This window comes from Engystomops pustulosus, chromosome 7 (genome assembly GCF_040894005.1).
Source record: "Engystomops pustulosus chromosome 7, aEngPut4.maternal, whole genome shotgun sequence".
NCBI classification, from domain to species: Eukaryota; Metazoa; Chordata; class Amphibia; order Anura; family Leptodactylidae; genus Engystomops; species Engystomops pustulosus.
The window spans coordinates 155,263,252-155,276,812 of NC_092417.1; the positions used below are offsets into that span (position 1 = coordinate 155,263,252).

Consider the following 13,561-nt stretch of genomic DNA (forward strand, 5'->3'; position numbering starts at 1 on the left):
AGCGGAGACGTTGCGCGCACAGCGCCGAAGCCCCTTCTGCTCTAAAGTTTAAAAAGTGTTAAAACCGCGATACCACGGTTTATAACACTAACGAAAGTAAGTACCGGCACCAGCTCAGCCTGAGCTGGTGCTCGGTACTTACAGCTTACCCCTGCCATTCTAAGTGGTAGGTTTCCTTTAACTTTTTCCCAGAATGTGCTGGTAAAAAACATAATGGCCAATAGAATCTAAGTGCCTTATCTCCTTTCATACAACACCCCAAATGCTGATTCCTATGTGCTAAAATACAGCTGTGTCTGTTTGAAATAAACAGTTTGATTTGAGTGAATCTAAAGACTGGACTGTGTCTTTCATTTACTCTGTCAGCTCGCTGCCGGCAGCTATCTCATCCTCCCTCAAAGGGTTAATTAGGACTCACCTTACAAAAGTCCAGAGGGCTGTTGGGGCCCTGCATAAAAAATCCCTATCAAGGGGGCTTGGCTCTGGGAGGGTGGTAAGCGCACCCCTGTTCCCAGAGGTAGGACACATCTGTCATCTATTTATAACACCCTGTGGATATATCATTACTACACAAGATAGTAAAACCCCTTTAGTTTGGTGCATGTATCATTGTCTAGCTGTATGTCCCCTGTAATTTCACCAGCGCATCTATGTGGCTGCAGCAGAACACTGTGCCTATAGCACATGGAGACTCCAGGCTGATGTGGACCTACAGTAAGTGTGCAGGTAGGTGGCCACACACACTCTGCACAACAGACCCACTGCTGCACGCGTCACGTGACCAAGCATGCGCGGTCGTGTGACTGACTGCTGCATGGACCAATGAGCGCACTCTCCGCCCACCCGCAAATGCCGATTGACCAGTTACACGGCGGCGGGGAATGTGGACTCCGTAGTGAGCGCTCCCACTCCCCGGTGACGCCGACTCGGTGAGTGTTACTTATTTTAGTTAGTTAGAGATATCGCGGCGGCTCCGGTGCACGGCTACCGGGAGGAGAGAAAGAGCACGCGCCTCCAGTGATGCATGCCGGGAGGGAAACACAGCGTGACGTCACACGTCCACTTACTAGTGCAGTCAGTGGTACCCGGCTAGTAGAGGGGGAATCGCACCTGCTAGGGCCCTGTTCACATCTGCATTGAAGCAGCCGCTCTTACACTCTTTAACGTGTGATAGTTAAGGAAATGATTATATTTTCAATTAAATATTGTAGACCCATTCTTGCTATGGATTGGACACCTCCATAGTTTTTGTCTAAGGAGCAAAATAGTGAAAATAATGCATGTGTGAACAAAGCCCTATGTAGTGATAGACCTACATATGGCAGCTTTTTTGCGTCCCCCCTTTGTCCAGATACCTGTGCAAGTTTTAATTTCCACTGAATTCCCTATGTACCGGCCATCTTTTTTTGGGAAGATCACCTCCAACCTAGCCTTATTCGTTTTGGGGAGTCATCCCTAACCTGTCTCCCACCCTTTATAATGATGATGTCATCATATCACGCCTGCTGGCTTCTGCCACACATGGTGATGCAGGAAGTTTAGAGCTCGCTGTATCACTATAACGTTCCATTAAAATTGAAGCCCGGGACCGTCCTGCGTAGGTTTCGTGCACATAAGTGTATAGGGGTCTGTGGCACCTGGCCACAAGGGAATCTGCCTTCAGCATCCAATGAGCTTTTTACAGAGACCGGAGGGGTTAGGAGCCCTCACGCCTTCTCCACCCTGGCCATAGGTCACATTTGGGGTCGGACTGGGGTTCCTTGGGCCCACCAGATGAAATTATCCTGGGGGTACACCCTAAATAAATAAACCCTGGTAGCCTTCAAATTTCAATGTCCTCTGCCAGACCTCTAAGGTCCTGTATTGAGTCAGATTGTGGGCCCACCGGAGGATCCTCTGGTGGGCCAGTCCGACACTGGTCACATTTGTATGTCCTTGCAGTATTGGTACCAGAATTTCTGGGCATTTATAGCCTCTGACAGTGGTGGTGAACCTTTTAGCTACCAAGTGCCCTAACTGCAGCCCAAAGCCTCCCTTATTTATCCCAAGGTGCCAACCAAAAATTAAAGAAGTAACTTATTGCTCCCCGTTCTTCAACAACTTTCAATCATACTGGCCTCCTGAGGACACCAACACAGTAGAAAAAAGGAGGGAAAATTTCCATCAATGTAGCTTCTATCCATAGTTGTACTGTGCATGGAGAATCGTGCGGCCAGCAGGAGGACCTCTTAAGATAATTCAGCCCTGTCCACACATTCTCCCTCTTCCTACAGTCCCAAGCAGCCAAGTAAGTATCACTTTAAAATATCACTGAAAGCAGCATATTTTAAGTTGCTTGGAACTGCAGGAAGATTCTTTAAGTCCTGTCTGATGTGCTGGGGTGGTGACTCGGGTGCCCAAAGAAAGAGCTCTGAGTGCTGTCTCTGGCACCCGTGCCATAGGTTCGCCACCACTGACCTAAGGATTAATACCACCTCAGCTAGTGGTGTTTGTTACAGAAGAGAACACTTAAAACACTTGACACATTTCGTTATTATTCGTTCCCGTTGTCTTGAATGTAAGGAAGTTTAACTTCAGTAAACTAGGCCTTCACTAAAAGCTCTGCTAGAACTGATGCGAGTTAACATCCGGCAACTCTGTTGTGTGACCTGTTGGCTATGTCCAATGGAGGCTAAAATACATCCGCTATCAGACAACTAGTGACCCAAACTGAATTAAAATAAATGGATAACAAAATTAAAAAACCAAGCCCCTCATCATGTTTTCTCCTTTGCAGTGTTGGGATGTCTCACATGGAGGATCGGCGCTATGTGGAGCTGTGTCAAGACTCGGTCCGCCTGTCTGCAGAGAGTGTGGGGCTGGAGATCTCCGATGAAGTGGCCGCTCTGCTGGCTGAGGACGTATGTTACCGACTCCGGGAGATCACACAGGTAGGCGCCTTGTAAGATGTCAGTATTCCCAAAATGCTGAGATTTCCCATAATATAACAGCAACATATGAATAGTGCGCACAGCATGAAAAAGGTGAAATGTTTTACAGCTTATTCAAAACTATAAAAATGAAATCACCTCCAAAGTCATATGAAAATTAGAAGTCATATTTTACCTGAAATGAGTAACTTTTAGAGGATGGAAGGAGATTGTTACTTCAGATTCCCCTATCTTTGATTATATAGTTGCCAGTAACAGATATTAACAGGCGTCATGTTAAAGATAAGAATCTCATATTTCAGTTCTTGTCAAGCATGTGGTTCTGTGAGGCAGAGATGCAACCAGTTGAAGAAATAAGCAGGAATTGGGTTTTTATCTGTAGCTTGAATTCCAGTCTATTTTTTTAAACTGCTTGATTTTGTCTGATTTTCAAGGTCACAGAACCATACTGTGAAAAACACCCTAAGGCCTCATGCACTAAAAGGCTTTAAAGGAAACCTACCACTTGAAGTGGCAGGTATAAGAGGGAACTACCGAGCACCAGATCAGGGTGAGCTGGTGCCGGAGCTTATTTTTGTTAGTGTCCTAAACCGCAGTATCGCGGTTTAAAACACTTTTTAAACTTTATGGCCGAAGCTGCTTTGGCGCAGGGAGGTATGCGCTCGGTGCACCATGCGCGCGACCGTGCCCGCGGCTCTCATTCACTTCCTATGTAGCCGCGTGCACGGTCGTGCACATGGTGCGCCGAGCGCGTACCTCCGTGCGACGAAGCAGCTCCGGCCATAAAGTTTAAAAAGTGTTTTAAACCGCGATACTGCGGTTTAAAACACTAACAAAAATAAGCTCCGGCACCAGCTCACCCTGATCTGGTGCTCGGTAGTTCCCTCTTATACCTGCCACTTCAAGTAGTAGGTTTCCTTTAAAGGCCATGGGCTACCCAATTTTTCAGCTGCTTGCAAGCAGCCCCATTACTTTCTTTGGGCTCATGCATGAGCCGATTATCCACTTTGCGGCCTGGGCAGTCATTTTCTATTGTCATCGGTGCTCACATGCTGATAACATACAAACGCAAACAGGGGATCACCTTAGGGTGTGGTCGCACCCTAAGTGTTTTGAGCAGGGGACAACCCACACGCTCGTCAAAATCAATATTGGGGTTAATTTTCGGTTTAAAAGTCATATATAATGTGATTTTACATTCTCTCCCTTGATTTTACCAGTTAGAACTATACATTGCAGTAAAGAAGGTGTAAAGTAGATATAGTCACCCTTTACACTTAATATGAGTATCATCTAGAAAATCTTGTTATGTTTCACATCCATTGTATGTTTTTCTCATTCTTAGTTAAGTGCACAATCTCTGCGGCACTCTCGCAGGCGAAGACTTACCGTGGAGGACTTCAACAGAGCATTGCGCTGGAGCAATGTAGAGGTAATAATAATGCTAATAATTTCTTTATATAGTGCACACATATTACGCAGCGCTGCACAGAGCTTGCCAAAACGGTCCCTGTCCCCTGGGGCTCACAATCTTCTCAACCTACCAGTATGTTTTGGAAGAGTCATAATGTATTACATTGGAATAATGGACAACCCCTTTAAGTATAGATCCTAGTTACAGACTCTTAGTAGTGTCTGGTACAGAGGTCGCATTAACGCCTCACCAAGCGTCATAGACGCATGCTGAGGCGCCATTACCCCCCAAAATAATTGCCATGCGTCAAAGTACGCATGGCAATTATTTTCTGTAGCGCTCTGGCTGAGTGGTTCGGCGCGCGCTGCAAAGGAGGGAAATATCGATAGCAGGATCGCAGCGCGCGCCGGGCCGCTACGCAGGACACGTGACGCAGTGATCTGTGTCAGCGGCGCGTTGGAGAGACCCGGAGCGACAGCGCAGTCCTCGGGGGAGACATGCGGGCTGCTGCTCCAGCTCCCCCTGCAGGCTCGTGTGTCAGTGTTTATGTGATTCTATCGGGACCGGAGAGCAGGGCCAAGTGAGTGCAAACCCCGACCACACTGTACTCGCTGCACTCTGTGTACTGTGTGTAGTGTGTAGCGGGCATGCTGTGTGTAGTATGTGTGTGCCCTATGTGTAGTGGGTATACTGTGTGTAGTATGTGTGTGCCCTATGTGTAGTGGGTATACTGTGTGTAGTATGTGTGTGCCCTATGTGTAGTGGGTATGCTGTGTGTAGTATGTGTGTGCCCTATGTGTAGTGGGTATACTGTGTGTAGTATGTGTGTGCCCTATGTGTAGTGGGTATACTGTGTGTAGTATGTGTGTGCCCTATGTGTAGTGGGTATACTGTGTGTAGTATGTGTGTGCCCTATGTGTAGTGGGTATGCTGTGTGTAGTATGTGTGTGCCCTATGTGTAGTGGGTATGCTGTGTGTAGTATGTGTGTGCCCTATGTGTAGTGGGTATGCTGTGTGTAGTATGTGTGTGCCCTATGTGTAGTGGGTATGCTGTGTGTAGTGAGTGTGCCAGGTGCTGCGCTGTGTGTGTGTGTGTGCGCGCTGCGTGTAGTGAGTGTGCCCTATGTGTAGTGGATATGCTTTGTGTGTGTGCCAGGTGCTGCGCTGTGTGTGTGTGTGCGTGCGCGCTGCGTGTAGTGAGTGTGCCCTATGTGTAGTGGATATGCTTTGTGTGTGTGCCAGGTGCTGCGCTGTGTGTGTGTTGCATGTAGTGAGTGTGCCCTATGTGTAGTGGGTATGCTGTGTGCGCTGTGTGTGTGTGCCAGGTACTATGGGTAGTGAGTGCGTAGTGAGTGTGCCCTATGTGTAGTGGGTATGCTGTGTGCCTGCGTGTGCTGCGCTGTGTGCGTGTGTGTGTGCCAGGTACTATGGGTAGTGAGTGCGCTGTGTGTGTGCTGCGTGTAGTGAGTGTGCCCTATGTGTAGTGGGTATGCTGTGTGCGCTGCCCTGTGTATGTGTGCCAGGTACTATGGGTAGTGAGTGCGTAGTGAGTGTGCCCTATGTGTAGTGGGTATGCTATGTGCTGCGCTGTGTGTGTGTGTGCCAGGTACTATGTATAGTTAGTGAGTGTGCCAGGTGCTGTGCTGTGTGTGTGTTGCGTGTAGTGAGTGTGCCCTATGTGTAGTGGGTATGCTGTGTGCGTGCGTGTGCTGCGCTGTGTGTGTGCCAGGTACTATGTATAGTTAGTGAGTGTGCCGGGTGTTGCGCTGAGTGTGTGTGTGTGCTATGTGTAGTGAGTGTGCCCTATGTGTAGTGTGTGTTCCTCTCTGCAGGTCTCTGTATATTTGTCACTGATAACAGTGTAAAAATTTGTAATTAAAAAAAAAAGAAAAAAACATTAAGTAAAAAATAAGCAAACAGTGTTAAAAGAAAAAGCGTAACGCCCTCAAACCCCCAAAAATAAATGTAGAAGCGTCAGCCACGGCCTGTTCTGTTGGGGGGGGTCTCCAGCCGGCCCCAGCCCACTCTATAAGGGGGGGGGTGTCTTCGGGGGCTGGTGTCAACCCTCCTCCGCTCTGTAGGTTAAGACAATGGAAAAGTTGTGCACCACTTGTGGCAAAAAAAAAAAACTTGGGCTTTAATGATTTTCTTGTATTAATAAAGGTTTATTACATCGTTAATAGACATTAATAGATATATATACGACTAGGAGTTATATATTTGTATTACTGAATATTTCATACTCCTCCCCGGCTAAAAATACTCCTCAAAAATGGTGAGAGGAGTATTATTACCCTTCCAGAAAAATGTTAGTGCGACCTCTGGTCTGGTAGTTTTAGTAGTTGTTCTTCATATATTTAAAGGGGTTGTCCATGTACAGCAAATAATTGCTATTGTATGTGTAATAAAGTTTTATATGTGATGCCACACACAATAGGGACCCACCAAAAAGAGGTCACTGTGAAGTGGTTGGTGGGCTTATACAATTTGATCAAAATGTAACTAAGAACCTCGAGTTGTTATATAATGTAGTTTAGCGGCAGTAGATCATTGTGTGATGTGTTGATATGATGTCCAGTTCTACTATGATTTGCGTGGGCAGAAGAGGGAATGAGCTGTAGGGGGTGAGCTTGTGCGGTGTTTACATTTAAACCATGAAATAGGAATTACTTTGGATGATCTATCCAGTTTTAAGGAAATTGGCCCAATTATCAGCTTGTGTAACAGAGCACTTACTCCGCTTTCCACATGCATGCTCAGCTAAGCATTTACCTGACTGCTATTAGAAAAAAGTGGCCATCTTTTGTGAATTAAATTGTTATGCAGTCATTCTGTCTTGTAAATGGAAGCCATCTTGGTCATACTCAAGAAAGACCACATAGTGGGTACATTATGTTTGTGATGGCTGCATTATTCATGTGTTCCTGTACAGGGCTGTGTTGTTTACTAGATTATTCTACATTAGTTTTGCGCTGTTATGTCTTTTAGCCGATCTACGGTCATGGATCCCCGGACCCGGTGTCGTTCCGAAGTGTTAGAGATGGGGAATGTCATTGTGCTGAGGACCGGGATATAAATCTGGTGGAGCTGGCATTAGCCACAAATATTCCTAAAGGAACCGCAGAGACTGCAGTAAGAGGTACAAACCCCTGGGTCAGAATTCTTTCAATGGTTTAATTTTGGCTTTTGCTAAATTATTCTTGTGATTTTTTTTTTTTTTTTTTCAGTTCATGTATCCTATCTGGACAGTAAAGGAAACGTGGAACCACAGGGGACAGGTAGGTGTTCATGTTTGCATGCATATCATTGCCTCAGGGTAGATCATAAGAATGTTCTACATGGGAGGGCACCTACCCCCATGATCCCATCAGCTGCTCTGGCACCCTCACGGTGGAGGAGGCTGAAAGCTGAATGCTTACTCCACTGTATAGCGTTATCGCCCGAAATTTGAAGCTGAGCTCCTCTGCACTTGAATGGGAGCTAAGCTGCAGTTTCCCAGCACCACCACTATAAGGCTAGCTAGATTCAAATCTAGTTTTTTTCTCCTTGTATTATCGGAATATTTTGGGATGCTTTAGAGTGTGACGTCCTCTAGATCAGCTCCTCCCCTATTAAGCAGGAGTAAAAACCTGCAGCATACAGTGACTTGATGCTACCGATGTTCTAGGTATCTTCCGAGTGATTGTCTACAGCTTTAGGCCGGGGATGGATACCAGCCAGTGGTATCTGTTTCCTATAGGCTATTATGACCTTTGCTGTACGTATACTGCTCGCTACAGCAGGAGTATATAATACAGTCCAGTGGGTTTTTTCATCTAGTTTTTCCTGCTGCACATGCCGTATACTGAGCAGGCAGAGGCAAAAAGGATACCTCCTCCTGCTAGTATATCACTATGGACATACTCCATGTGCATGCCTGGTATACACGCTAAACACGTGTCAAAAACGAGATGTGAATTGGACTGACCCTTCTTCATCAACGAACCGCTATAATTGTTCATATTATCCCCTTCCAGTTCCTGCTGCCGTCTCAATGCTGACAGATGACCTGTTGAAGTATTATCAGCGCGTGACCAGAGCCGTGCTAGGGGATGATTTGCATCTTATGAAGGTTTTCATCCTATACTTTATATAAGACGTCGTGTGCATGAGGCCTTCTTCTTATTGATTTATGTTTCTTATCTTCATTCACCCCAGGTGGCACTTCAAGATCTACAAACAAACTCGAAGATTGCCGCATTGTTACCTTACTTTGTGTATGTTGTGAGTGGGGTGAGTATATGATTACAGACATCGTAGACTTGGGGTAACAGGACCTGATATCACACCTCCAATCACTACTGATAGCAGTTAGTTTGATCACGCAAATTATCATTGGATTTGGATTGGCCAATCTGTGGGTGAAGTCACTTGGGTATTATTATACCCTGAATAAATCTGCATCCGGATACCAGATTTTTTTTTTCTCTCGTCAACATAGAACCTTGTGAATATGTCCTTGCTTAGGCCAGTTTGTCATCCTATTGTCTCTCCCTTTGCACCTGTTTTTTACTCATCTTTTCTTTCTAACAGGTTAAGTCAGTGAGTCACGATCTGGAGCAGCTGAGTCGCCTCTTGCAGTTAGTGCGGTCTCTCCTGACAAATCCCTATCTGTATTTGGGAAGTTACGGGTGCAGCCTCATGCAGAGTGTATTGTACTGTGTGACAGAGCCGCTTGCTGCCTCCATAAACCCCCTTAATGATCACTGGACGTTGCGAGACTACGGAGCAGGGCTACTGAGTTGCATCTGGTGAGGGAGATGTACAATGTATACATTTTGCTGACATTGTTCGGTGTAGTTGTGTTCTAAAAATTATACACTAATGAAGAATGTATGCGCATGCGCCATATGGTGGCTGTAGGGCCTGGATCTATGTAGTACAACAGCATGGAAGCTGGAACACAGCTGTAGCACACAAATGAAACTTTCTGAAAAGTTTGTCAATGGGAAAGGACCACAGGTTTATTCAGTTGTAGGCAGAGAAATCGCTCAATGATTTGATTACATGCTGCATATAAAAATCTATAGATATAAACGACAACGATTATCCTGCTGGCTGTAGTTTTCTAGATCACCCCAGTTCTGGATTTACAGCTACATTGTTCTGTACTACTATATATTGTCATCTATGTTGCTGCTGTATCCGAGGATATAAAGAAAGATAGGGGCAGGATCTCCTCTTCGGCATGTAGTGTATGGGAGACATTATACTTAGTTAGTCTCTGCCCAGCAAAGACATCCTTCCTAAAAATGCTTTATACAAGTCGTATATTACCTGAAAATAGTGTAGAATTGTACAGATTTTTTTTTTTTTTACTTAAATATAATGACAGATGATCTGTACACACTGTAAGTATATTACGTACATCTTATTAAATATATTATGCTGCCAAAATGGGGGATTTTTATATTTTATTTATTTCTTTTGTATATTCAGGACACATCGGGATTTGGAAGGATCACTGTACACACAGGTTTTACAGTCTCTACAGAAAGTTTTGGGAGACCCTGTCCGCCCCCTCTGCTCCCATTACGGCGCTGTGGTTGGTCTCCATGCTCTAGGCTGGAAGGTAGGTTGTTCCAGTGTGGCTTATGATCTCTATAATATAAAGGTAGTTCATTAAAACAAAAATTAACTATAGAAAGCTTTAACTCCAAATTTCTCTCATCCAGGCGGTGGAACAGGTGTTGTATCCTTTGCTTCCGACTTACTGGAGTGGACTGCAAACAGTGTTAGATGATCACTCCATGTCCAATGCACAGGTCAAGGCGGATGGTCATAAGGTGTATGGTGCCATTCTGGTAAGTGAATAGCCCAGAACTACTGAAGTTTGTTGTCATCACATTAGGTGTTTGTGATCTTTTTACCATAGAGATGCCTGGCATGTAGACGATCTATGATGGAACACAGCAGTGATCATATGTTGCATATAGAACTAACAAAATATTATTGTCCCCATAGGTTGCTGTGGAACGCCTCCTGAAAATGAAAGCGAAATACGGTGAGAAAGATGCTGAGCCTTCTCCCCATGATTTTTATTCCACACTCCCGCCTGCTCCTGCGGTGTCTCTGCTGGAGATGTACAATGAGCTGTATTGCTTCTTTGGAGACAGCTTAGCTGTTCGCTTTGGCACTGGAGGAACCCCACCATTACCAGGGACGACTTCTAGAGGACAACAGGAGCCAAAAAAGGAATGTGCAGTGGACGGGGCAAGGAAAATGCCACAGCTGACGGCTCACGGGGAGGAAGAACTGACCAATCCAGGCAGACAACCTCAGCGACCGCCTCAGATATCTTTAGCATCGGCGTCATCGCGCCCACGTGGAACGTCACGGCAAGGACAGAGGGGGCAGGGAGTGAGAGATGCTTTCCAGAGGAGTAGACTGGCACCACGTGGTTCCCCTCGCTTTACCTTCCTCATAGGAGGTAGACAGGCGGGTCGTGGAGGCAATGGACGGAGGTTTCAGAGTATCTTCCAGCAGCACACTGGCCCTACAGCCACAGCTAGTCGCTATGCTCAAAAGTTACCGATGATCGGACGAATGACTAAGTCTGGACGCAAAGGATCCCAAGCAGAACTGTCACTTTATTTACCGCTGTGAGACAGGCGCAGCTTGTAGTGGATTTTTGTGTTAAAATAAAATCTGTAAGATCTACCCCAAGTCTAATCACCTGCCCTGTGAACTCATCTTGTGCGGGCGAATTGTGAGGTTTGTCGGTGTACTGTGGTAAAGGTGAAAAAAAAACACTTTGATTCCTTATGTAAATTAGGGATTTTGAACACCCAAGGTTTTGTCGTACACCTCAGGGTATCATGCCACCCATCTCAGACGCTACCATCTGCCTCTAAATGTTTCTGCCTCATTTTCTGATTTACATCTCCAACTTTCTCTCCTCCCCCTTCCACACCATGTCTTGCACATGCGCCAAAGGATTGTAATTTGGTGCATGTGCAGCCTGTTGCAGCTGCTCTTTGGCTTTGAGACCTATAGTGCATTCACCAAAGCAAGACGGTTCCTAACTGTTACATACTGCACAAGTGTGAGATATTGTTTTGGAGGGGCTGTAGGGAAAGAGCAGACAGGGAGGAGTAGCGGGTAAAGAAACAAAGGGAGGTGCAGGACCGTATTGGTGATCGTGCTCTGGGTGCCGAGTAAGGCTTCATTCACATGGACATGTGCTCAATCGCACCGATTGGCTGTTCTTATTTAAGCTCTGTCTTTTTTGCGGGATAAGCACTACTCAATTGTAAGCAGTTTAGGTGTCATTAGCACTTTAGTAGTTGTCATCTGCCTTGCATAGAATATGCCTATATTTTTATCGAAATCTGCTCAGACTATAAGGCATGTTACTTCGTTCTGGCCCCTCACTTTAAACAATAGGTTTTCCAGCAATATCTTTGCTGAAATTCTGCATTTGAATGTACCCTTAGATCAGGGGCATTGTGAATGATATTTAGAAATCTTGTACAGATTAAAACGTTACAGTGCAAAATGACTGGTAGCATCAGGGGAAAGAACCTGCAGGTAAAATGTGCTGAAAAACCCTAACTTAGCTTATACTCAAGTCAAGGAAAAAAACAAAAAGTGAACTCCCCTTCTGACGTTCCCCGGCATCCATCGCGGCTCCGAAATCGGGTCCTGGTGCCTGCGACGGACAGGGAGGGGCTGGCAAGCTATATACTCCAGGGGGCTGGCAGGCTATATACTGTGGAGGCTGTGACCAATGCATTTCCTACCCTCGGCCTATACTCGAGTCAATAGGTCTTTCTAGTTTTTTTTGTGTCAAAAAAAAGGTGTCTCGGCTTATACTTGAGTATATACGGTATATTTGGCAGCTGTGAACTAGCTGCACAAACTGGTCACCATTGGATAACACTAGTCACAATGCAGTGAGCTCACCACGTCACACCTAGACGGTCGCAAAAGACTGAGTAGGTCCTATTCCTGCCTGTATTACGGTGCAGATTTCCAGTCCTAATGGGCCACAAGCGCTCACCCCTCCCATCTGCAATGGGCCATAAATTTACCCTGGTTTACAGCCCTATAGACCACACAGTTGTGTGTATATGGCCTCAACCACTTACTTATGTTTTTTGCTGCTGTAAAGCAATCTTTTGTCCTAAAAGTATGTGTACTATGTGAATAGAATTGTATTTGTAAGCCAAAATTAATTGATAGAGGACTGATTTAGGTTGTTTTTGATGCGTACAGGATATCTAACATCGGGAAGCTACAGCATGGTGATTTAGTGGTTATCATTACAGCCTTGCAGCGCCGGGGACCTGGGTTCAAATCCTAGGGTCAACATCTGCAAAGAGTTTGTATGTTCCCACCGTGTTTGCATGGGTTTCCTCCGGACGCCTTCCCACGTGGTGTTTTTCTCACGCATCCAAAACGAAAGTGGGAGTGGGGTCTGGCTGAAACGCATGCGTTTTGGCCAAAACCGCTCCCAGTTTCATTTTGGATGCGTTTAAAAACACAAGAAAAAACGCCTCGTGGGAAGGCGCCCTCTGGGTCCTCCCACACTCCAAAACATACTGGTAGGATGATTAGATTGTGAGCCCCATTGGGGACAGGGACTGATATGGCAAACTATGTACAGTGCTGCGTAATCTGTGTGCGCTATATAACTAAAGGAATTATTGTTGTTTACTTTCTGAAGATGATGTTGCAGTAGATTGCACCGCACTGCACCCTCCCCAGTTTTTTATCTTTTCCTTGTATGAAGACCTTTGGTTAATAACATTTCCTTATGCAATAATATGCAAGTTACCTACAGAGGCTAGTCAGGGGTGGAGTAGCCTCCACAGATTCACTTGCCTGCTGTCATTGTGGTCGCCGGCAGCAGGTGAGCTCTGCACATGCGCAGTAGCTCCTGTTCGTTTGCTGGTGACGCACGGCTTACCATAGGTATCCTGTGAGGTCTCCTGCTGGCGGCGATGTGCAAGCAACCACTGCACCTGCACAGGCTACAGCGAACGCCTTCATAGCAAGCAATGACAGCAGGTAGGCAGATCTGCAGAGGCTACTGGGGGCATATAGAAGTGTTCATCCAGGGAGCTCAGAGGCTACTCCATGCCCTGAGTAGCCTCTGCATTTTAATAAGATACATTTTATTAACCAAAGGGGTTCATACAAGGAAAAGATGAAACCTGTTTGGGGATGGTTCAGT

At 45.8% G+C, this 13,561-nt stretch overlaps 1 protein-coding gene across 3 annotated transcripts; it reads left to right on the forward strand.

Annotated features, from left to right (window-relative positions):
* Positions 1-777: 777 nt before the first annotated feature.
* Positions 778-11,043, forward strand: TAF6L (TATA-box binding protein associated factor 6 like). 3 transcript variants are annotated; one of them, XM_072118448.1, is made up of 11 exons: positions 778-929; positions 2,777-2,930; positions 4,276-4,362; positions 7,333-7,483; positions 7,572-7,622; positions 8,361-8,455; positions 8,542-8,616; positions 8,917-9,134; positions 9,823-9,955; positions 10,059-10,187; positions 10,348-11,043. In XM_072118448.1, exons 1-11 carry the CDS (start codon positions 823-825, stop codon positions 10,987-10,989), a joined length of 1,842 nt encoding a protein of 613 aa, XP_071974549.1. In that variant the 5' UTR covers positions 778-822; the 3' UTR covers positions 10,990-11,043. The 3 variants fall into 3 exon arrangements, with proteins under 3 accessions (XP_071974549.1, XP_071974550.1, XP_071974551.1); XM_072118449.1 differs by lacking the exon at positions 778-929 and adding an exon at positions 988-1,074; XM_072118450.1 differs by lacking the exon at positions 778-929 and adding an exon at positions 1,962-2,287.
* The last annotated feature ends 2,518 nt before the right edge of the window (positions 11,044-13,561 follow it).